Genomic DNA, 26279 nt, shown 5'->3' with positions numbered 1-26279 from the left:
CTGTATTTTAATTTTATTTGAATTCCAAAAGGTATAACTGCAATTATTTTTCCTTTAAAATTTTATTTCATTTTTCAATTTTGGTGCTTCCCGCTTCCATCCAGTTTCCTTAATTTAAATGGCAGTCAAATAACTATTTGCTCCAAGGCATATGTTAATGCTAATCTTAAACCCACTGTCAATTGTAAGTGTCCCACACAATGAGGCTGGTGAGTTCACCATGCGTTATTAGTGATGAAACAATGAAACCATGAAAAATATATAAAAATTGTACAGTTATGTGTGCAGTAAAGTTTATAAGGATCTAAGGCGCAATTTCCCTGCTTCACGGCTCAAGAGTTTCTGATCAAGTTGTCAGCTGGATTCATCTGAAGGCATGGAATCAGGCTCCACAAGTACACTGGTGACGTCCAGCTCCATCCCCCTCAACTGTCTCTTGAGCCCTTTACCGCTCTTGGTATCAGACATACAAATAACATCCAGGTGTAACTACTCTGCCACTTCATCTTGTTCATTATTGGGAAGATCAAAGTCTTTGATTTGATCTAACTTGATTTATGATTCTCACTTGCATTGTGAAAAGTATTGTTTCTTGCACTCTATACAGATAAAACATACTGTTTATAGAGTACATAGAAGGAGAGGGTGCAGAATATAGTGTTTCAATCATTGCTAACGTGTAGAGATAGATCAGCTTAATTTAAGGTAATTAATTTAAGGTCCATTCAAAAGTCTGTTGGCAGCACTCAAGAAGCTGTTCTTGAGTTAGTTGGTACATGATTTCAGATTTTTGTATCTTTTTCCCAACAGAAGAAAGTGGAAGAGAGTATGTCTGGGGTGCGTGGGGTCCTTAATTATGCTGGCTGCTTTTGAGACAGCGGGAAATGTAGACAGAGTCAATGGATGGCAGGCTGGTTTGCGTGATGGACTGGGTTATGTTCATCATCTTTTGTAGTTTCTTGCGGTCTTGGTCAGAGCAGGAGCCATAGCAAGCTGTAATACATCCGGAAAGGATGATTTCCATGATGCATCTGTAAAAATTGGTGAGAGTCATAGCGGACATGCCAAGTTTCTTTAGCCTCCTATTAGACTAGATGGGATTGAGATTCATAAGGAGGAGGCGTTAGCAATTCTAGAAAGTGTGAAAATATACAAGTCCACTGGGATGGTTAGATTTATCATAGGATTCTCTGGGAAGCTAGGGAAGAGATTGCAGAGCTTTGGCTTTGATCTTTATGTCAAAGAACAATACAGCACAGGAAACAGGCCCTTCAGCCCCCCAAGCCTGCGCTGCTCATCGGTCCAACAAGACCATTCTTCTCTATCCTCCATTCCCAGTCTGCTCATGTGACTATCCAGATAAGTCTTAAATGATCCCAGCGTGTCTGCCTCCACCACCCTGCTTGGTAGTGCATTCCAGCCCCCACCACCCTCTATGTAAAATATGTCCCTCTGATATCTGAGTTAAACCTTGCCCCCCTTACCTTGAACCTATGACCCCTCATGTTTGTCACTTCCAACCTGGGAAAGAGCTTCCCAGTGTTCACCCTATCCATACCTCTCATAATTTTATACATCTCTATTAGGTCTCCCCTCATTCTCTGTCTTTCTAAGGAGAACAACCCCAGTTCACCCAATCTCTCCTCATAGCTAAGACCCACCATACCAGGCAACATCCTGGTAAACCTTCTCTGCACTCTCTCCAAAGCCTCCACGTCCTCCTGGTAGTGCGGCAACCAGAACGGGACGCAGTACTCCAAATGTGGCCTAATCAACATTCCATTCAGCTGTAATATCAGATGCCAATTTTTATACTCTATACCCCGACCTACAAAGGCAAGCATGCCATATGCCTTCTTCACCACCTTCTCCGCCTGTGCTGCCACCTTCAAGGATCTGTGGACTTGCACACCCAGGTCCCTCTGTGCATCTATACTTTTGATGGTTCTGCCATTTATTGTATAGCCCCCCCTACATTAGTCCTACCAAAATGCATCACTTTGCATTTATCTGGATTAAATTCCATCTGCCATTTCTCCGCCCAATTTTCCAGCATGTATATATCCTGCTGTATTCTCTGACAATGTTCATTGCTATCCGCAAGTCCAGCCATCTTTGTGTCATCCACAAACTTATTGATCACACCAGTTACACCTTCTTCCAAATCATTTATATATATCACAAATAGCAGAGGTCCCAGTACAGAGCCCTGCGGAACACCACTGGTCACAGACCTCCAGCCGGAAAAAGACCCTTCCACTGCTACCTTCTGTCTTCTGTGGCCTAGCCAGTTCTCTACCCATCTAGCCACCTTTCCTTTTATCTCATGAGATTTAACCTTTTGCATCAACCTGCCATGAGGGACTTTGTCAAACGCTTTACTAAAATCCACATAGATGACATCCACAGCTGTACCCTCGTCAACCGTTTTTGTCATCTCCTCAAAAAACTTCACCAAATTTGTGAGGCATGGCCTCCCTCTTACAAAACCATGCTGTCTATCACTAACGAGAGTATTCCGTCCGTCACTGTCTACAGGAATAGTGCCAGAAGACTGGAGGATAGCAAATGTTATCCCCTTGTTCAAGAAGGGGAGTAGAGACATCCCTGGTAATTATAGACCGGATAGCTTTACTTCTGCTGTGGGCAAAGTTTTGGAAAGGATTATAAGAGATAGGACTTATAATCAGCTAAAAAGGAATAATTTGATTAGGGATAGTCAACATGGTTTTGTGAAGGGTAAGTTGTGCCTCACAAACCTTATTAAGTTCTTTGAGAAGGTGACCAAAGAGGTGGATGAGGGTAAAACAGTTGATGTGGTGTATATGGATTTCAGTAAAGTATTTGATAAGGTTCCCCATGGTAAGCTATTGCAGAAAATACGGAGGCATGGGGTTGAGGGTGATTTAGCAGTTTGGTTCAGAAATTGGCTCTAAGAAGACAGAGTGGTGGTTGATGGGAAATGTTAATCCTGGAGTTCAGTTATCATAAGGATCTGTTTTGGGGCCACTGCTGTTTGTCATTTTTATAAATGACCTGGATGAGGGCATAGAAGGACGGGTTAGTAAATTTGCAGATGACACTAAAGTCGTGGACAGTGCGGAAGGACGTTACAGGTTACAGAGGGACATAAAAAAGCTGCAGATCTGGGTTGAGAGGTGGCAAATGGAGTTTGATGCGGAAACATGTGAGGTGATTCACTTTGGAAGGAGTAACAGGAATACAGAGTACTGGGCTAATAGTAAGATACTTGGTAGTGTGGATAAGCAGAGAGATTTTGGTGTCCATGTGCATATCTCTGAAAGTTGGCACCCAGGTTGATAGGGTTGTTGAGAAGGCGTATGGTGTGTTAGCTTTTATTGGTAGAGGGATTGAATGTCGCAACCATGAGGTCATGTTGCAGCTGTACAAAGCTCTGGTGTGGCTGCACTAAGAGTACTGTGCACAGTTCTGGGCGCCGCATTATAGGAAGGATGTGGAAGCATTGGAAAGGGTGCAGAGGAGATTTACCAGGATATTGCCTGGTATGGTGGGAAGGTTTATGAGGAAAGGCTGAGGGACTTGAGGCTGTTTTTGTTAGAGAGGTTAAGAGGTGACTTAATAGAGGGATGCAAGATGACCAGAGGATTAGTCACGGTGGACAGTGAGAGCCTTTTTCCTCGGATGGTGATGGCTAGCACGAGGGGACATAGCTTTAAATTGAGGGGTGATAGATATAGGACTAAAGGCAGAGGTAGGTTCTTTATTCAGAGACTAGTAAGGGTGTGGAATGCCCTGCCTGCAACAATAGTGGACTCTCCAACATTAAGGGCATATAAATGGATAAACATAAGGATGATATTGGAATAGTGTAGGTTAGATGGGCTTTAGATTGGTGTCACAGGTCGGCGCAACATTGAGGGCTAAAGGACCTCTATGTTGTATGTTAAAGTAGAGGTGCTGGTCAGCTTTTTTAACTATAGTGTCAACCTAGAGGAATCAGGATAGGTTGTTTGTGATCTGGACACCTAGATACTTGAAGCTCTCAACCATTTCCACTTCATCACTTTTGATGTAGAGAGGGGCATCTCGCCAAGGCCATCCCCGCACCCCCACTTCTTGCCTTCAAACAATCGCACAACCTCAAACAGACCATTGTCCACAGCAAACTACCCAGCCTTCAGGAGAAACAGTGACCACGACACCACACAACCCTACTACAGCAACCTCTACAAGACGTGCTGGATCACTGACACAGATGCCAACATGTCACATGAGAAAACCATCCTCTAGGGACACGGTACTCATTCTTGCAACTTGGCCAATGTTGTCTACCTGATATGCTGCAGGAAAGGATGTCCCGAGGCATGGTATATGGGGGTGACCATGCAAATGCTATGACAACGGATGAATGAATACCGCTCAACAATCCACCAGGCAAAGGTGTTAGAACATAGAACATTACAGCACAGCACAGGCCCTTCAGCCCTCAACGTTGTGCTGAGCTATGTCCAATCCCAAGATCAAGCTATCCCACTCCCTACAATTCTGGTGTGCTCCATGTACCTATCCAGTAACCGCTTGAAAGTTCCTAAAGTGTCCGACTCCACTACCACAGCAGGCAGTCTATTCCACACCCCAACTGCGCTCTGAGTGAAGAATCTACCTCGGACATACCTCCTATATCTCCCACCATGAACCTTATAGTTATGCCCCTTAGTAACAGCTACATCCACCGGAGGAAATAGTCTCTGCACGTCCACTCTATCTATCTCATCATCTTATAAACCTCTATTAAGTCGCCTCATCCTCCTCCGCTCCCTCAACCTACCCTCCAAACAAGGCAGCATCCTGGTAAGTCTCCTCTGCATTCTCTCCAATGCTTCCACATCCTTCTTATAGTGAGGTGACCAGAACTGAACACAATATTCCAAATGTGGTCTCACCAACGTCCGATATAGTTGCAGCATAACCCCACAGCTCTTAAACTCAAACCCCCTGTTAATAAACACTAACACACTATAAGCCTTCTTCACAGCTCTATCCACTTGAGTGGCAACCTTCAGAGATCTGTGGATATGAACAGAGGAACAAGATCTCTCTGTTCCTCCACATTCCTTAGAACCCTGCCGTTGACCCTGTAAACTGCAATCAAGTTTGTCCTACCAAAATGAATCACGTCGCACTTATCAGGGTTAAACTCCATCTGCCACTTTTCTGCCCAGCTCTGCATTCTATCGATGTCTCTTTGCAGCCTGCAAGAGCCCTCCACCTCATCCACTACTCCACCAATCTTGGTGTCATCAGCAAATGTACTAATCCACTCTTCAGCCCCCTCTTCCAAGTCATTGATAAAAATCACAAATAGCACAGGACCCAGCAATGACCCCTGTAGTACACTGCTGGTAATTGGCCTCTGGTCTGAAAATTTTCCTTCCACCACCACCCTCTGTCTTCTAGGATATAGCCAGTTACTTATCCAATCAGCCAAATTTCCTTCGATCCCACACATCCTAATCTTCTTCATGAGCCTACCATGGGGAACCTTATCAAACTCCTTACTAAAATCCATGTGTACGACATCAACTGCTTCATCCACCCACTTAGTTACCTCTTCAAAGAATTCAATCAAATTTGTGAGGCAGGATTTATCCCTCATGAAACCGTGCTGACTATCCCGGATTAAACTGCGTCTTTCCAAATGTTCATAAATCCTATCTCTCAGGACCCTTTCCGTTAACTTACCGACCACCGAAGAAAGACTAACTGGCCTATAATTACCAGGGTCATTCCTATCTCCTTTCTTGAAGAGAGGAACAACATTTGCCAGTCTCCAGTCCTCTGGCACTATCCCTGTGGACAGTGAGGACCCAAAGATCAAAGCTAAAGGCTCCGCAATCTCATCCCTTACCTCCAAAAGTATCCTAGGATGTATCCCATCTGGCCCAGGGCACTTATCAACCCTCAGGTTTTTCAAAATTGCTAATACATCTTCCCTCAGAACATCTACCTCCTCCATCCTATCAGCCTGTATCACGCACTCATCCTCAAAAACATGGCCCCTCTCAGAGTTCTCTTCCTGTTGGGGAACACTTCAGCGGTCACAGGCGTTCAGCCTCTGATCTTCAGGTAAGCATTCTCCAGGGCAGCCTCCACAACACATGATAACGCAGACTCGCTGAGTGAGACTGATAGCCAAGTTCCGCACACAAGGACGGCCTCAACCGGGTTCTTGCATTCATGTCACACTATCTGTAACCCCTACAACTTGTCTGGGCATGCAAAATCTTACTAACCTTCCTGGCTGGAGACAATACACATCTCTTTAACCTGTGCCTAACTCACCACTCACATTATCTGTACCTTCAAGACTTGAATACCTGTAAAGACTTGCATTCCAACCATTATTTTGTAAATTGAATTTGTGTCTTTATATGCCCTGTTTGTGAACAGAACTTCCACTTACCTGACGAAGGAGCAACACTTCGAAAGCTAGTGGATTTTGCTACCAAATAAACCCATTAGACTTTAACCTGGTGTTGTGAAACATTTTACTGTGTTTACCCAGTCCAACATTGCCATAGAATCATAGACTCCTACAGTGCAGAAAGAAGCCATTCGGCCCATCAAATCTGCACCAACCACAATCCCACCCAGGCCCTATCCCCATATCCCTTCATATTTACCCACTAATCCCTCTAACTTCTGCATCGCAGGACACTAAGGGCAATTTAGAATAGTCAATTAACCTAGCCCGCACATCTTTGGACTCCACGTCTCCACACCACTAAAAAAAGCAGCACAACAGAACGGGAGACATGCCTCCTAAATGTGTTATATAGAAATAAAGTACTTCTGAAACAAATGTGTCTAATTTAAACATCTTTCCAATCATTGGATGAAGAGCAATCTCAAAGGCAATTTGAAATGGAGAACAGATGGTGGCCTCGCTAGCAACGCCCACATCCTGTGAATGAGTTAAAAAAGCTGAAATCTATTTCTGAATTAACTCAACCCTGCACTATTAAATTAAATAATAAACAGATACAAAACTGAATTTACAGCAAAAATACCTCTCAAGTTTGGTAAAAAAACATTCCAGCACATGGTGTCACAATGTGCAGGAAATTACACGAATCATATAGGGAGTGAGCTCTCTTTCAAGCCGATATATTTCACGTTAAGTGTGGTCAGTCCTGTTCCAGGCCATAGAGCTTGGTTTTTATCAATCTTCCTTTAACGAAAACACTGCTTGGAATTTTAACTTTGGTGAGCTATTCCCAACAGCGGAATGAGAAGTGGGGACCACTTGCACTGTCTTACTTTTTCCTGTTTGCTATGCAATTAAAAATGCGGGCAGCGAGCATGAGAGACACGTCAAGCACATTACAGGGAAAGCTTTTCAATGATAAAACCTGCCGTCAGCTGATAATGCAGCAGATACAGGCCTGATATCACAGCTCTACTCTCTTTAGCACAAGAATTATTGAGAACAGTAAGGTGCTTTGGGTACTTTTCAAATTTAAAGTTCATTTATAAATATTTCTCATTACATTATGATTTCACTTTCTTCTTATGTGTATCATTGTTTTTTGCTGAGACTAGCTTAGCCAGAGAGCCAAATGTTCTGACATGCCTCATGGTTGGCAAGCACTGATGACTACAACGGAGTAAGTGACATTTCTTTATTATGGAAGAAATGATCCGATGTTTTTGTGTTCGCTCTCTTTTGAATGTTCATGTTCAGTGTCACTCAGCACGCTGTGGGACATGGCTGAATTTGCAAGCTCTGTGGTCTCTCTTTTCTGGATTACATAGGGCGTTGTCCAAGATCACTCTTAGCAGACATAATTGAAATGTAGATGAACTCAAAGCCCTGCAAGGACTCTGCCAGTGAACACCCTGAAATGGGCCCACATGGGAACAGAAATGACATTGCCTTCTAGGTCCCTCATTTTCTTATCTTGACTGTTCTCACTCCTCCACCAAAACCGCTTCCCATTTACTCCTTCATACCCCGATTCACCAATGAGCCTCCCTTGGATTCCTCCTTCACTCCTCCATGTCCCTGATTTCACTCCACACCTCCTCTCAACACTGACTTGCACTTGCCTGTCACAACCTCTATACAAGCTGCTATTCTCCTGCTCCCCTCATTCATAGTGCCATAGAGTGAAACTGTTCTAGGAAACATGGTAACTTCAATCGTAACTACACAAAAGCTGTCTGCACATCACCTTTAAATGAATGTGAACCATGTGTCATGAGCTTATCATGCATTATTGACACTATCATGAAGATAGGAAATGATTACAAAAAGATATATGGAATACAAATATCCAACAAGAAAGAACGCACCAAAGGCCAGTACTTCGTCCAATCTGCCACTGACTTAATCTTTAAATTTGAACCTGCAGTGAAGAAAGTAAACTTTCAGCTCCTGCTTGATTAAATCACACTGTTGCCACATTTCTTGCTCTTGCAGACCCCATAAAATCCCCTCCATTGTGTGCAGCATAGAAACACTGAACAAAAACTGAGCTCTACAAAATAAACTTTCCAGATGACAACGAATAGCACGCACTCTGATGATCATTAAACAGGAGGGCAATGTAATTTTTACTTGCGAATAACCATTCTGTACTGCACTGAAACTGCCAGTGGATGGCACTCTATCAGCAATGATTAAAACCTTCATTTTTCAGTATTTGCACAGATCACTTTTATCATTTTTAAAGTGGTAACAATTACAGAATTCAAGTATATAATTAATAGGTTCAGTCTTTATTGCTGAAATGACAATTGGTCTGCACTGAATTGTGCACTTTTGCATGAGTTGTATCAGTGTATTGCAGCATTTAGCGAACATTAAACCCATGAGGTCAAGCTTCCCGATACCTGTTATTTTAACTCCAAGATTATCCAATATATATGATTTAATTAATGCTTCCATTAAATGCTGACTGAAAGACCAAGGTCAATATACTGATCAACCTTTTTAGTCAAATATAGCTTCCAGAGTTCTACCCAAGTTATGGCCGAAAATAATGAATAAGTTTTCTAAAAAGAGAGAAAATAATGGAGCAAACTTTTAGTACGTTATGTGATGTCAAGACTGTGTTACAAGCATTGGTTTTCCTGTTGATAGGACTTTCCTCAATTAAACTTGCAATTGCCAGAGTTTCAATGTATCATACAGGACATAATTTCAAAATCTGCAGATGACAGAAAACTTGGAAATACTTTGCACAGTGAAGAGGTGCATTAAGTGATAGAGAACTTAGAAAAGCTGATGGAATGGATGGACACATACAGATGAAATTGAATACACAGAAGTGTGAAGGAACACATTTTGGTAAGAACAACAAGGGGCAGCAATATAAACTACAGAGTGCAATTCTAAAAGTGGCACAAGAGAAACAGGCAAAGCATACTGTTCATACAGAAGGAAAGGAGAGAATGTCTACATCAACGGGGACAAAGTAGAAATGGTCAAGAGCTTTAAGTTTCGAGGTGTCCAGATCACCAACAACCTGTCCTGGTCCCTCCATGCCGACACTATAGTTAAGAAAGCCCTCCAACGCCTCTACTTGCTCAGAAGACTGAGGAAATTTGGCATGTCAGCTATGACTCTCACCAATTTTTACAGATGTACTATAGAAAACATTCTTCCTGGTTATGTTACAGCTCGGTATAGCTCCTACTCTGCCCAAGACTGCAAAGAATTACAAAAGGTCGTGAATGTAGCCCAATCCATCATGCAAACCAGCCTCTCATCCAGTGAGTCTATCTACACTTCCCACTGCCTCAGCAAAGCAGCCAGCATAATTAAGGACCCTATGCACTCTGGACATTCTCTCTTCTACTTTCTTCCTTCGGGAAAAAGATACACAAGTCTGGATCACATACCAACCGACTCAAGAACAGCTTCTTTCCTGCTGCTGTCAGACTTTTGAATGGACTTACCTTGCATTAAGTTAATCTTTCTCTACTCCCTAGCTATGACTGTAACACTACATTCTGCACTCTCTCGTTTCTTTCTCTATGAACAGTATGTTTTGTCTGTATAATGCACAAGAAACAACACTTTTCCCATGTGACAATAATGAACCAAATCAAAGAATGTAATGTTACAGTTATAGCTCGGGTGTAGAGAAAGATCAGCTTAATGCAAGGTAGATCCATTCAAAAATCTGATGGCAGCAGGGAAGAAGCTGTTCTTGAGCCTGTTGGAACATGACATCAGACTTTTATATTTATTTCCCGACAGAAGAAGGTGGAGGAGAGAATGTCCAGGAAGAGTGGGGTCCTAATTATGCTGGTTACTTTGCCGAGGCAGCAGGAAATGTAGACAGAGTCAATGGATGGGAGGCTGGTTTGCGTGATGGACTGGGCTACGTTCATGACCATTTGTAGTCTCTTGTGGTCCTGGGCAGAGCAGGAGCCATACCAAGCTGTGATACAACCAGGAAGAATGCTTTCTATGGTGCATCTATAAAGGTTTGGTGAGAGTCATAGCTGACATGCCAAATTTCCTTAGTCTTCTGAGGAAGTAGAGGTGTTGTTGGGCTTTATTAACTATAGTGTTGGTATGGGGTCCAGGCCAGAACATAAGAAATAGGAGCAGGAGTAGGCCATCTAGCCCTTCGAGCCTGCCCCGCCATTCAATAAGATCATGGCTGATCTGAAGTGGATCAGCTCCACTTTCCCACTTTCTCCCCATAACCCTTAATTCTCCTGTCTATCAGAAACCTATCTGCCCATGACTTAAATATATTCAGTGAGGTAGCCTCTACCACTTCAACGGGCAGAGAATTCCAGAGATTCACCACCCTTTGAGTGAAGAAGTTCCTCCTCAACTCCGATCTAAACTGCACCCCCCCTTATCTTGAGGTTGTGTCCTCTAGTCCTGCTTTCCTTTCTAAGCGTGAAGAATCTCTCTACCTCTACCCTATCCATCCCCTTCATTATCTTATACGTCTCTATAAGATCCCCCACTCAGCCTTCTAAACTCCAACGAGTACAGACCCAGTCTATTCAGTGTCTCTTCATAGGCTTAACATAGCTGGATTCCGGGGAAGTGCCGGAAGATTGGAAAACGGCTAATGTTACGCCGTTGTTTAAGAAGGGTACCAGGCAAAAGGCAGGGAATTATAGGCCGGTTAGTTTAACGTCTGTTGTAGGTAAAATGTTAGAATCCGTCATCAAGGAGGAAATAGCGAGGCATCTTGAGGGGAATTGCTTGATAGAGCAGACGCAGCACGGTTTCGTTAAGGGGAAGTCGTGTCTGACAAATTTATTGGAGTTCTATGAGGATGTGTCCAGGGCGGTGGATAGAGGAGAGCCGGTGGATGTGGTCTTTCTTGATTTTCAGAAGGCGTTTGACAAGGTACCTCACAAGAGGTTATTGCAGAAGGTAAGGGGGCATGGAGTCGGGGGTAGGGTGTTAGCGTGGATAGAGGATTGGTTGTCAAATAGGAGACAGAGAGTGGGGGTTAATAGGTGCTATTCGGATTGGTGGTTGGTGACTAGTGGAGTGCCCCAGGGGTCGGTGCTGGGGCCTCAGCTATTTACCATTTATATAGATGATCTGGAGGAGGGAACCGAGTGTATGGTGTCGAAATTTGCTGATGACACCAAGATTGGGGGAACGGCAAATTGCGCAGAGGGTGTGGAGAGTCTGCAGAAGGATCTAGATAGGCTGGGCGAATGGGCCAGGAAATGGCAAATGGAATTTAATGTTGGCAAGTGCGAGGTGGTCCACTTTGGTAGGAATAATGGTAGGAAGGACTATTACTTACGTGGCGAAAAACTGCAGCAGGCAACGGTGCAGAGGGACCTCGGGGTCCTTGTGCATGAGTCGCAAAAACCCAGCCTGCAGGTGCAGCAGGTGGTCAGGAAGGCTAATGGGATGCTGGCCTTCATAGTGAGGGGGATTGAACATAAAAGTAGGAAGGTCTTGCTGCAGCTGTATAGGGCATTGGTGAGGCCGCAGCTGGAGTACTGTGTGCAGTTTTGGGCACCGCACTTACGCAAGGATATTTTGGCCTTGGAGGGTGTGCAGAGGAGGTTTATTAGGCTGATACCGGAGTTGAGGGGGTTAAGCTATGAGGAGAGGCTGAATAAACTAGGCTTGTACTCGTTAGAGTTTAGAAGAATGAGGGGAGATCTCATTGAGACGTATAAGATGATGAATGGGATGGATAGGATAGAGGTGGAGAGACTCTTCCCGCTCAGAAAGGACAGTAGAACTAGGGGGCACAGCCTCAAGATAAAGGGGGGGCGGTTTAGAACGGAGTTGAGGAGGAACTTCTTCACTCAAAGGGTGGTGAATCTCTGGAATTCTCTGCCCATTGAAGTGGTGGAGGCTGCCTCGCTAAATATTTTTAAGACGCGGGTTGATGGGTTTTTGATAAGTGAGGGGATTAAAGGTTATGGGGAGAGGGCGGGAAGGTGGAACTGAGCCACGACAGATCAGCCATGATCTTATTGAATGGTGGGGCAGGCTCGAAGGGCTAGATGGCCTACTCCTATTTCTTATGTTCTTATGTCCTCATCTCCGGTATCAGCCTAGTGAACCTTCTCTGCACTCCCTCCAAGGCCAATATATCCTTGCGCAAGTGCAGCGACCAAAACTGCACACAGTACTCCAGCTACGGCCTCACCAGTACCCTGTACAGTTGCAGCAAGACCTCTCTGCTTTTACATTCTATCCCCCTCGCTATAAAGGCCAACATTCCATTTGCCTTCTTGATCACCTGCTGCACCTGCAGACTGGGTTTTTGCGATTTGTGCACAAGGACCCCCAGGTCCCTCTGCACGCTGCAGCTTTTCGCTTTTTAAATAATATTCCCTCCTACTATTATTTCTACCAAAGTGGATAACCTCGCACTTGCTAAAATTATACTCCATCTGCCAGGTCCTCGCCCACTCGCTCAGCCTATCCAGATCTCTCTGCAGACTTTCCACATCCTCTACACAATTTGCTTCTCCACTCGTCTTCATGTCATCTGCAAATTTCATCACCCTACACTCAGCCCCCTCCTCTAGATCATCTATGTAAATGGTAAACAGTTGAGGCTCCAGCACCGATCCCTGCGGCACTCCACTGGTCACCAACTGCCAACCAGAATAGCACCCATTGATTCCAACTCTCTGCTTCCTCTTAGACAGCCAATCCTCTATCCATGCTAACACCTTACCCCCCAACTCCGTGCACCCTAGGTTGTTGGTGATCTGGACACCTAAAAATTGAAGCTCTCGACCATTTCTACTTCGCCCCTGTTGATGTAGACAAGGGCACGTTCTCCACCACGCCTCCTGAAGTCGACGACAATCTTTCATTTTGGTTCAGAAAAAAGGCCTATGGGATCCAGAGCATTATAAATAATGACATAGAAGGCAAAGGCAAGGAAGTTATGATAAATATAAAATAAAAGCAAATTACTGTGGATGTTGGAATCTGAAATAAAAATTGAAAATGCTGGAAATCTCAGTAGGTCTGACATCATCTGTGAAGAGAACAGAATGTTTCAAGTCTGGGTGACTGTTTGTCAGAGCTATGATGAATCTTTACAAAATAGCCTCTATTGGATCATTGTTTCCCATTCTGGGCATTGCCTTTTGAAAATGAGGGCTTGTGAGAGGATGCAGGAAGGTTTTTCGAGAATGGTTCAGGGAAGAATTACATGGATAAATTGAAGGTGCTGTGATTGTTTTCCTTAGAGAAGATTAAAAAGAGATTTGATGTAGGTGTGCAAAATCAAGAGGGATCTCGACAGAGACGGAGCTGTTCCAAAAGCAGAAGGGTTTAGAATTAGATGGCTAAAGAACCAAAGGTATGAGGAAAAGGTTAGGATCTGCTATGCACTGCCTGGTATGGTGGAGGCAGATTCAATTGTGGTTTTCAAAAGCAAATAAAAATTGCTTGGAAAAACACACGGAAAGTTGAACTGGCTGAATAATTCTTGCAGAGAGTTGGCATGGGTTCGATTGGACAAATGATCTCCTTCTGTCCTGTAAGGATTCTACGATGCTACGAAATATAATCAAACATTACGTTGCTGCTTCCATTACATTGCACATAATTAATTCTATATTAAAGCAGTAAAGCGTGGAAACAAAAATCAACATGAAATGTTTGAACGGAAATACCAGGACTGTCAACATTGGGTAAATGCTATTTTCAGATTTTCAGTTACACACCAGCTGCATACCCAAGAGCATCAGTTCATGCCAAAAACTTTGTATCTGTGTCCATCACAGGTGTTACATATGATGGTCGGCCCATGTTTCAATCTGCAAGCGTTGGCCCATGACCATTAATGTGGCTGTTCCAAATTACCTTCAATCATCATTACAGTGATCAAATCACATTTCATACTAAGTACAGGAAGAAGTTGTTTCAGCCAATCATTTATCCAAAATAAGTGTAGAGGATGTACATCTGCTCCACAACAAGAGCAGCAAAAGTTGAAGCCATCAAAAGAGTGAAGCTACAAAAAGTTTAAACAAGTTTCCTATCTTGCTGTAACAAGACCAAAAGGGAACAAATATTTTATTAGCTGAAAGCACAAAGTAACAATTACGCAGTAAGGTGGGACATCCCAAAGTACACCAAACAAAATGCACTTTCAAGTGCAACAAAAACCAAAAATGCTGGAAAAACTCAGCAGGCAACCAGTGTCCGTGGGGAGAACAGACAAGTCGAAGTTTCTTCAGAACTAAATTATAGCAAAGAGTCTACATCCAAAATTTCTGTCCACAAATCAGTATTGACCTGCTGTGTAGTTTCACCACTTTCTGTTTTTGTTTCAGATTTCCCACATTGACAGTATTGTGGACCTGATCTTCCAGTCAACAGTGATGTCATGGTGGATTAAAAGTATGCTGCTATCATTTTTTCACTGCTGCAGCTAGGACTTCTTGTCCCAAGTGAGGAGTGAGCCACTTATGTGGGGTTCCAGGGTTCCACGCGGAGGATTGGTGAGGAACAGCAGCACAGGTCACGTGCCCTTTTGATGTTACCACCTCAAGTCAAGGTCAGCATGCTTGCAGAGTTGTAGCAAATTGTTAAAAAAAGATCTTCAGGGTTCCTTTAATAATTACTTCTAACTTTTCAAAAGTTGCTGCTTAAAAAGGGATGGGGGAATGAGAGAAGTGTTAACTTGTCAGGTTAAGTTTTAAATTTTTTTGGGCCTACCCAATACAGTTCCTGTTGTTAATCAATGTAAGCCCAGGTCCAATGCCTGTTATTAACAGTGGAGAATCATTGAGTAAATTTTTGAATAAGTTCCAGGCACCAAATCTCAGATGCCAAGGTCAGTGTTGGCAACGTTCTCAGAGGGGCCTGAGTATCAAATCAGAATTTCAAATGTCCCAGGTAAATACCATGCAGATGCACAGGTCGGGCCCGCCTCAGGGTTCTGTCGCACAATAGCAGCAAACACATCCACTTTTGCCACTGTTGCCATTGGAAGATATGGGCCTTTTTGTTTTTCTTTAAAGTGCACCATGTCAGTGAAGAAAATAATCTTACAAGAAGCTATGACATGAATAAGGCTACAAATTGCATTCATAGACTTCAGTCTCGGTACTGTCAGGCTGTTTGCCTGACATTTTGTTGGACTAACTACAATTTCCCTCAGCTAAATAATGTGAAGACTGAAGAAACACTTACGTGTGGAACTATATCATCTTGATACCTCTACCATTGAAACGCCCAGTAATGTGGCTCAAACTCAGGTCCAAAGAAAGCAAATTTGAGTTCAAAAAAGGCAACAGCATATTCTACAAACTGAAACCTTTTCATAACATCTTTGTTAAGATTTCTTTATGTAAATTATCTGCATTCTGGATAAAACTACTTAAAGATCCAGTTTTCATAGTTATTTGTTACTGCAAAATGTATTGCCAATTAAAAGTTATGGTTTATTTCACCTCACACAAATGTCTTCTCCACTTTTCCTAAAACATACCGACTACAGTCTGGTATTATGAGTGCCAATGTTCATTAGTAATATTTATGTGCAGTAATGTCAGCAGGCTGTTTCAAATGCAGAGGAACACAACAGTGAGCCCACTGAGCATCCACATACCACAAACATATGTTTTAATGATTGGTCGCTGGAATGGCATTGAATGGGAAATTTGATCAATACTCCACGCCAAGCCCCACACACATAGCCCAGAGAAATTGAGGCATCTGTTTTGAAAGTGATTTGAGTAAATTCTGCCAGTACATTTCATTGCAAGACGCAATTAAATTGTGGCATTATAGAGGCATTTATAGAATGAAGTTGGAATGTGCTATTCTTCCTTTCACTTTTTGTCTGGCTATTAATCCAAATTAACTCCTCTGAAGGCCAAGTGCTAGATTACTACAATGAAATTCAGCTCAAAGCCTTTAAAGACATGCCAGCTCATGGGACTCATAAAAATGCAGGTATTCAATGGCAATGAGTTCTAGAGATTGCCAGCTTTATATCAGAGGGTACATGAATGGAGTACCACTTGCCTATTACCAATGACATTAATAACCTGTCAAAGTGCCCATGAATGGAATTAGCTTTCTTCTTTTTATGGTTATGATTTGGTGAAATGCATAAATTGCAATCCACTGATACAGAACAAGTAGAATACAAACACTTTTAGGGAACATACTCTTCCATGGAATAGAAACTTCAAATCTTACACTGTGGCTTAGGAGACTATCACCTCCTCCACTCACACCAGGACCGGTGAGGGCTAATTCTTAAAAATGAGAAAAGGTGAATTGGGGTGGGTGAGTAACCTGCTTTCAGGAGGTGCATCTGTAATTAGAACACAGAACATAGAACAGTACAGCACAGTATAGGCCCTTCGGCCCTCGATGTTGTGCCGAGCTTTGTCCAAACCCAAGATCAAGCTATTCTACTCCCTATTATTCTGGTATGAATGCCTGGGATTTTAGCAATCATTTGATTTATCTGCTGAACAATGCTCTTCCCCAGACTCAGGAACTGGCAGCTGAAGGGAGGGTGAGAACTGCCAGATCCGGTAAGCATGTACTTTTACAGCATTGCCTGTGGACAGGACAAACAAGACCTGCCGCAATGTGTTTTCCTTCTCTTGACTGCTAGACCCAACCTCTCTGCAATCCATTGTATCTTCCCCCATGAATTCCAACTACCCTACCAATCTCTCCCTCCTTCCTCTTGTCTCCACCTACAGCCTAGTGCAGCAGGCTTTCCCATCCTTTTCCTCTCAATTCGATTGGCTGCCATGAAGAGAACTAAGAAAAACATTTGGCAGCACCTCTGCCTTTCCACATTTCCCAGACATTGACTACCTGCCCATTCCCTGACTGGCCTTCCCACTCTCTTCATGAGATTACCGGGGCCTCTCTGACTCCTGTCTCTGGATTAAGTTATCCTGTGATTTTCCACACCTCACACAGACTGACTGAAATTCAGAATATGTTATTTAGGAACCAAAACATACTACACAATAACATCTAAGTGATTCTATTACATTTTAAATCTATGACCTCTGGTTACTGATCAATTTGACATGGGAAATCTTTCCTCATCCCAGTAAATCATTTCTGCGGCCTCTCCAAGGTCCTGGCTTTCTTCTTAAAGTATGGGGCCCAGAACTGAAAGCAGTCCGCTGGCTGAGAATTAACACGATTTACAAAGGTTTTTGTACTCAATGCCCAAATTACAAAAGCAAGTATCCTATATGCTTTCTCAATTGCCTTACCAACTTGTTCTGCCAACTTTAAGTACCTGTGAATAAGAGCCCCAGATCCTTCTGTTTTTGTACCAACCCTCTAAATATCATCATTTTAGATCCGGCTTGTTGAACCTTTCACATGGGTTGGGGGCACACTTCAAAACATATCTTATTCAAGGGGTCAATAAGAAAATTTCATAACGATAAAGATTGACACAATATTAAACATGGATTTTTAAAAACATTGTTATTCTCCTGCTTGAATGTCTTCCTGTACCATGGTTCCATGGCATGTTAGTTCATCAGTTCTGCACCTCCCTCACTCATCCTGACAAGCTGAAAAAATCTCAGACATGTTGAAGAATTGAGAAGGCCAAGGGTCCTGCACTCCTGCCCTCTGGGTACCCAATACCTGCTTCAATTGCAGTCACATCCTCCTCTACCTAACCACTCACCAAATCAGAAGACCCTTTCCTAAGGAGTGTGACCACCTCCTGGAATAAAGTGTATGGGTAACATTCCCTCTCGCCGATGTGACGCAGTGCTTTCAGCTTATCCTCCAGCTCTCTGGGCTACTACCTGAACCGAGTGCAGACGGGTGTAGGGTTGACAGGATGAAGGAAGTGAATGGGTGGCTCAGGGATTGGTGTGGGAGGAATGGGTTTGAATTTATGGGACATTGGCACCAGTATTGGGGTAGGTGGGACCTATTTGGGCGGGATGGGGTTGGTCTGAACCGTGCTGGGACCAGAGTGCTGGCGAATCGAGTAAAGAGGACTGTAGACAGGGCTTGAAACTAATGGGGGGGGGGGGGGGGTGGTGTGGTGCGCGAGGGTAGGTGATGTTACGAGGTCTAAAGTTAAGGAGAGGGTACAGGTAAGGGAAGAGGCCAAGGATGTCCCAATAATAGAGGGAGTAGGGGGCGTGAGTATGGTTGGTGGCGTTATGGCAAATAGGGTCCAGGTGAAGGCTGGGATGGAAGCGCTTTATCTGAATGCACAAAGCATTTGGAATAAAGTGGATGAGCTGGTGGTGCAGATCGACACAAATGGATACCATCTGGTGGCCATTACAGAGACGTGGCTGCAGGGTGACAGGGACTGGGAGCTGAATGTACAGGGCTATCAAGTGTTTAGGAAGGATAGGCAGGAGGGAAAAGGGGGGCGCGTAGCTCTGCTGATTAAGGATAGCATCACGGTGGTAGCAAGGGATGATATTGGAGCCAAGGAGCAGAGGGTGGAATCGTTGTGGGTGGAGATTAGGAACAGCAAAGGGAGGAAGACGCTGGTGGGTGTCGTCTATAGGCCCCCGAATAATGATCTGGAGGTGGGGCGGGCTGTTAACACGCAAATAAGTGCGGCGTGCAGGAATGGGACGGCCGTAGTTATGGGGGATTTCAATCTGAATATTGATTGGTCGACCCATGTTGGACGCGGGGGGCTCGAGGAAGAGTTCTTGGAATGCTGCTGGGATAGTTTCCTCGAACAGTGTGTGTTGGAGCCAGCGAGGGAGCGAGCTATCTTGGATCTGGTGCTATGTAATGAGGCGGGTAGAATTAGGGACCTTGTGGTGAAGGATCCTCTTGGGGAGAGTGATCATTGTATGGTGGAGTTTCTGGTGCAGATGGAGGAGGAGAAAGTGGGTTCCTGGACACGCGTCCTCTGTTTGAATAGAGGGGAGTATGGTAGGATGAGAGAAGAATTGGCGAATGTGGACTGGGGGAACGCGTTGGAGGGAGGGTCTGCTGAGGAGCAGTGGAGGATCTTTAAGGAGATCTTTCTTGGTGCTCAGCGGAAATTTATTCCGATGGTCAAAAAGGATAGTAGGAAGAGAGGTAATAAGCCGCAGCTTGCAGGTGCAGCAGGTGGTCAGGAAGGCGAATGGGATGCTGGCCTTCATAGCGAGGGGGATTGAATATAAAAGTAGGGAGGTCTTGCTGCAGCTGTATAGGGCATTGGTGAGGCCGCAGCTGGAGTACTGTGTGCAGTTTTGGGCGCCGCACCTGCGCAAGGATATTTTGGCCCTGGAGGGAGTGCAGAGGAGGTTTACTGGGCTGATACCGGAGTTGAGGGGATTGAGCTATGAGGAGAGGCTGAATAAACTAGGCTTGTACTCGTTAGAGTTTAGAAGAATGAGGGGAGATCTCATTGAGACGTATAAGATGATGAATGGGATGGATAGGATAGAGGTGGAGAGACTCTTCCCGCTCAAAAAAGACAGTAGGACTAGGGGGCACAGCCTCAAGATAAAGGGGAGGCGGTTTAGAACAGAGTTGAGGAGGAACTTCTTCACTCAAAGGGTGGTGAATCTCTGGAATTCTCTGCCCGTTGAAGTGGTGGAGGCTGCCTCGCTAAATATTTTTAAGAAGCGGGTTGATGGGTTCTTGATAAGAGAGGGGATTAAGGGTTATGGGGAGAGGGCGGGAAAGTGGAACTGAGCCACAACAGATCAGCCATGATCTTATTGAATGGCGGGGCAGGCTCGAAGGGCTGGATGGCCTACTCCTGCTCCTATTTCTTATGTTCTTATGTTCTTATAACGAAGGAGGTGAAGGAAAGTGTTAAATTAAAAGCGGAGGAATTTAGAGTAGCTAAGAGTAGTGGGCGAGATGAGGATTGGGAGAGGTTTAAATGTCAACAAAGATTGACAAAGAAGTTGATAAAGAAGGGTAGGAGAAACTATGAAGCTGGACTAGCGCTTAATATAAAAAAGGATAGCAAGAGTTTTTATAAATATATAAAAAGGAAGAGGCTGGCTAGGGTGAATGTTGGTCCTTTAGAGGATGAGAAAGGGGACCTAGTGGTAGGGGATGAGGATATGACTAAGGTATTGAATAACTTTTTTGTTTCTGTCTTCACGGAGGAGGACGTGAATAATTTGCCGGGTGTTAGCGATGGAAAGGTGGTAGGACTGGAGGGTCTTAACGACATTACTGTTACTAGAGAGGCGGTGCTCGACAGACTGGAGGGGCTGATTGTGGACAAGTCCCCAGGACCGGATGGAATGCATCCGAGGGTTCTGAAAGAAATGGCGGAGGTGATAGTGGATGCCTTGGTGGTTATTTTCCAGACATCGCTGGATTCCGGGCAAGTGCCGGATGATTGGAAAACGGCTAATGTTACGCCGGGGTGCCAGGCAAAAGGCGGGGAATTATAGGCCGGTTAGTTTAACGTCTGTGGTGGGTAAAATGTTAGAATCTGTCATTAAGGAGGAAATTGCGAGGCATCTTGAAGGGAATTGCTTGATAGAGCAGACGCAGCACGGTTTCATTAAAGGGAAGTCGTGTCTGACAAACTTACTGGAGTTCTATGAGGATGTGTCTAGGGCGGTGGATAGAGGAGAGCCGGTGGATGTGGTCTTTCTAGATTTTCAGAAGGCGTTTGACAAAGTACCTCACAAGAGGTTATTGCAGAAGGTCGAGGGACATGGAGTTGGGGGTAGGGTGTTAGCGTGGATAGAGGATTGGTTGTCAAATAGGAGGCAGAGAGTGGGGGTCAACGGGTGCTATTCAGATTGGCGGACGGTGACTAGTGGAGTGCCCCAGGGGTCGGTGCTGGGGCCTCAGCTTTTTACCATTTATATAGATGATCTGGAGGAGGGAACCAAGTGTAGGGTGTCGAAATTTGCTGATGACACCAAGATAGGGGGAACGGCAAATTGTGCGGAGGGTGTGGAGAGTCTGCAGAAGGATCTAGATAGGCTGGGCGAATGGGCCAGGAAATGGCAAATGGAATTTAATGTTGGCAAGTGTGAGGTGGTCCACTTTGGTAGGAAGAATGGTAGGAAGGACTATTACTTACGGGGCAAAAAACTGCAGCAGGCGACGGTGCAGAGGGACCTCGGGGTCCTTGTGCATGAGTCGCAAAAACCCAGCTTGCAGGTGCAGCACGTGGTCAGGAAGGCTAATGGGATGCTGGCCTTCATAGCGAGGGGGATTGAATATAAAAGTAGGGAGGTCTTGCTGCAGCTGTATAGGGCATTGGTGAGGCCGCAGCTGGAGTACTGTGTGCAGTTTTGGGCGCCGCACCTGCGCAAAGATATTTTGGCCTTGGAGGGAGTGCAGAGGAGGTTTACTAGGCTGATACCGGAATTGAGGGGGTTGAGCTATGAGGAGAGGCTGAATAAACTGGGCTTGTACTCGTTAGAGTTTAGAAGAATGAGGGGAGATCTCATTGAGACTTATAAGATGATGAATGGGATGGATAGGATAGAGGTGGAGAGACTCTTCCCGCTCAAAAAAGACAGTAGGACTAGGGGGCACAGCCTCAAGATAAAAGGGGGGCGGTTTAGAACGGAGTTGAGGAGGAACTTCTTCACTCAAAGGGTGGTGAATCTCTGGAATTCTCTGCCCGTTGAAGTGGTGGAGGCTGCCTCGCTAAATATTTTTAAGACGCGGGTTGATGGGTTTTTGATAAGAGAGGGGATTAAGGGTTATGGGGAGAAAGCGGGAAAGTGGAACTGAGCAGCGACAGATCAGCCATGATCTTATTGAATGGCGGGGCAGGCTCGAAGGGCTGGATGGCCTACTCCTGCTCCTATTTCTTATGTTCTTATGTTCAATAACTCTTAAGGTGAAGTTCCTTCCTCCACAAATACTTACTGCAGATGTGTTTGCCCTTGTTCACACAAATATCCAGAAAGTCCCTCTTTCTGCAGTTGCATCTCAAAACGTCGTCCAACTTCAGTCTTGACTACTTCAGTGCTCCCAGCTAGCCTCCAATTCTCCATGCTCTGTGATTGTTATTAAAAACTCTGCTGCCCAGTCCTATCCTGTACAAACATCATTCTTGTCAATCATTTCTATCCTCCCTGACCTGACAGGCTTGCAGTTTCCCAATGTCTCAAATTTTAAACTAACATCCTTGCATGGTCTTACCCGTATCTCAGGAACCACATCTAGAATGTCAATCTATTCAAGCTCCCCTTTCATCTGCTAGTGGTCTGTTCTACATCTTGCCTCTCCTTGCCTTTTCTTGGTAGCCAGGCCTTTAGCCTTTAGGCACCAAACTCTGGAATTCCCTTCCAAAATTTGTTCACCTCCTTTAGTTTTGTCCACCTCCTTTAGTTTTGTCCAGGATCTCTTTGCTAAACGTTTGGCTCGTCCTTCCAAATATCTCTTCATGTGGCTTGACAACCTGTTTACACCTTTATGAAGTTATTTTGAATATTATGAGGTGGTAAGTTTATTTATTATTAGTGTCACAAGTGGGCTTACATTAATACTGCAATGAAGTTACTGTGAAAATCCTCTAGTTGCCACACTCTGGCACCTGTTCGGGTACACTGAGGGAGAATTGAGCATGGCCAATGCACCCTAACCAACACTTCTTTCAGACTGTGGGAGAAAACAGGAGCAACTGTACGCATACCTGAGGAGAACGTGCAGACTCCACACAGACAGTGACCTAAGCCAGGAATCGAACCTGGGTTCCTGGCACTGTGAGACAGCAGCGCCTCCAGATAAATGCAAATTGTTGAAAAAATAGCAGTCTCCAAAATTCATTTTTTTACTCAAAGAAGATGCATTTTTCTTACTTTTCATGGTCCCATCTTCTTCATCTTCATCACTGTTAATTACCATGGTCCCCAGGTCTGACTCTAACATTGTACTGTTGTGCTCAATCATGGTTTGGGCACCCTCACTCATGGTACTGGTTGCTCTCATGGTTCCTGAGCCCGCATGACTAGTCTTCACCATGGTGTAAGAATCCACCTCATCTTCATCCTGCAGAATGCATAAAACATTAGCAATAAAGTAGCATGGCTGCCTGGGACTTCTGACGACTCTGGTGAAAGGTCAGCAGAAATCGGGCAGAAATGTATTTAGTCACACGCATACCTGAGTCCAAACGCCACATCAATCGCTCTATAAAACATACACCCAGTTGAAAAAAAAACCCGCAATTTTGTTTCTTTTGCTAGCTGAAAACAAAAGTGATTCATAGTTCACATATCTAGCACATTGGAGGAAAACAGCTTTTGAGAGTCTGGTAAAGCAGGAAGTCTTTTGTTTTCTTGAATTGTAGTTTAGATAAGTGCAGATAACTGAAATCAAACACCAAAATTATTGTAGGATTCCCTCAAGGAGATCAACGTTCAGCAGGTCATGAAGGTAGGCTTTCGTATTAGAAGATCCAATTTTTTTTAAAATTGTATCAGATTAGGAAGCTTTTAAAGACTTTATAATCATGAGGTTCTTAAAAGGCAAAGATGACACCACCATTTCTGCAGCTGCTCTCTTGTTCATTGTAAGAACATAAGAAATAGGAGCAGGAGTAGGCCATTTAGCCCTTCGAGCCTGCCCCGCCATTGAATAAGATCATGGCTGATCTGAAGTGGAACAGTTCCACTTTCCCACTTTCTTCCCATAACCCTTAATTCCCTTGTCTATCAGAAATCTATCTACCCGTGACTTAAATATATTATACAAATATATGTCTTATATAAAAAGGCCAATTTACTCTCTGGGTCATAAATCATAGAATCCTATAGTACAGAAGGAGGCCTTTCAGTCCAATGAGTCTGCACTGACCACAATCCCACCCAGGCCCTATCCCCATAACCCCATGTATTTATCCTAGCTAATCCCCGTGATACTAAGGGGCAATTTAGCATGGCCAATTAACCTAACCCACACGTCTTTGGACCGTGGGAGGAAACCGGAGCACCCAGAAGAAACCCACACAGACACAGTCTGTAGATAAAGCTTGTTATTGCAAACTGATTTTGGTTACATGGCCGATATTAGGATTGTCTAACCAGAATTGTGTGCAAGTCAAAACACATGACTAAAGGAGAGGGGCATGTTGACTGGGAGTGTCTCAGATGGAAGTGTTGACCCGTTAGACAGAATCTCCATTACAAGGGAGGAAGTGTTAGGTTTTTTAGGGAACATCAAAACTGACAAATCCCCAGGGCCTGATGGCATCTATCCTAGACTGTTCAGAGAGACAAGAGATGAAATTGCTGGGCCTCTGACGGAAATCTTTGTCTCTTTATTGGACACAGGTGAGGTTCCTGAGGATTGGAGGATAGCAAATGTGGTACCGTTATTTAAGAAGGGTAGCATGGATAACCCAGGTAATTATAGGCTGGTGAGCTTGACGTCCGTGGCAGGGAAGTTGTTGGAGAGGATTCTTAGAGATAGGATGTATGTGCATTGAGAACGGAACAATCTCATTAGTGACAGACAGCATGGTTTTGTAAAAGGGAGATCGTGCCTTACAAATTTGGAGAAGTTTTTTGAGGAGGTGACAAAAACAGTTGACGAAGGAAGGGCCCTGGATGTCATCCATATGGATTTCAGTAAGGCATTTCACAAAGTCCCTCATGGCAGGTTGGCGAAAAAGGTTAAGGCTCATGGGATACAAGGAGGTGGCCAGATGGGTAGAGAACTGGCTTGGCCACAGGGGACATAGAACATAGAACATAACAGCGCAGAACAGGCCCTTCGGCCCACGATGTTGCGCCGACCAGCTTTTAAAAAAAAAACACTAACCCACTAATCTAAACCAATCCCATTTCGTCCATAAACCTATCCACAGATCTCTTAAACGCCCCCAAACTAGGCGCATTTACAACTGCAGCTGGCAGGGCATTCCAGTCCCTCACCACCCTCTGGGTAAAGAACCTACCCCTGACATCAGTCCTATAACTACCCCCCCTTAATTTAAAGCCGTGCCCCCTCGTGCTAGCTTTCTCCATCCTAGGAAAAAGGCTATCACTATCCACCCTGTCTAAACCTCTAATCATCTTATATGTTTCAATAAGATCCCCTATTAGCCGCCTTCTTTCCAGCGAAAACAACCCCAAATCTCTCAGTCTCTCCTCATAGGATCTCCCCTCCATACCAGGCAACATCCTGGTAAACCTCCTCTGCACCCTCTCCAAAGCCTCTACATCCTTCCTGTAATGTGGGGACCAGAACTGCACACAATACTCCAAGTGCGGCCGCACCAGAGTTGTGTACAGTTGCATCATGACGCTGCGACTCCTAAATTCAATCCCCCTACCAATAAACGCCAAGACACCGTATGCCTTCTTAACAACCTTATCTACTTGATTCCCAACTTTCAGGGATCTATGTACACATACACCTAGATCCCTCTGCTCCTCCACACTATTCAAAGTCCTCCCGTTAGCCCTATACTCAACACAGAGGGTAGCAGTGGAAGGGTCTTTTTCCGGCTGGAGGTCCGAGACCAGTGGTGTTCCGCAGGGCTCTGGACTGGGACCTCTGCTATTTGTGATATATATAAATGATTTGGAAGAAGGTGTAACTGGTGTTATCAGCAAATTTGCGGATGACACAAAGATGGCTGGACTTGCTGACAGCGATGAACATTGTCAGAGAATACAGCAGGATATAGATAGGCTGGAAAATTGGCAGAGAAATGGCAGATGGAATTTAATCCAGATAAATGCGAAGTGATGCATTTTGGAAAAACTAACGTCGGGGGGGGGGGAGTTATACAATAAATGGCAGAACCATCAAGAGTATAGAAACACAGAGGGACCTAGGTGTGCAAGTCCACAAATCCTTGAAGGTGGCAGCACAGGTGGAGAAGGTGGTGAAGAAGGCATAT

At 44.4% G+C, this 26279-nt stretch overlaps 1 protein-coding gene across 1 annotated transcript in view; it reads right to left on the bottom strand.

Moving 5' to 3' along the window:
* stk3 (serine/threonine kinase 3 (STE20 homolog, yeast)) overlaps positions 1–26279 on the bottom strand; it is a 427334-nt gene that overhangs the window by 113378 nt on the left and 287677 nt on the right. Inside the window, exon 9 of the mRNA XM_080194726.1 lies at positions 23230–23419. Within this exon, the coding sequence (XP_080050852.1) occupies positions 23230–23419 (190 nt within the window). The remainder of the gene's footprint in view (positions 1–23229; positions 23420–26279) is intronic.

The sequence above is a fragment of the Carcharhinus amblyrhynchos genome, chromosome 8 (genome assembly GCF_965287045.1).
Source record: "Carcharhinus amblyrhynchos chromosome 8, sCarAmb.v2.hapA, whole genome shotgun sequence".
Classification (NCBI taxonomy): Eukaryota; Metazoa; Chordata; class Chondrichthyes; order Carcharhiniformes; family Carcharhinidae; genus Carcharhinus; species Carcharhinus amblyrhynchos.
This window is presented reverse-complemented; position numbering and strand designations above follow the sequence as displayed.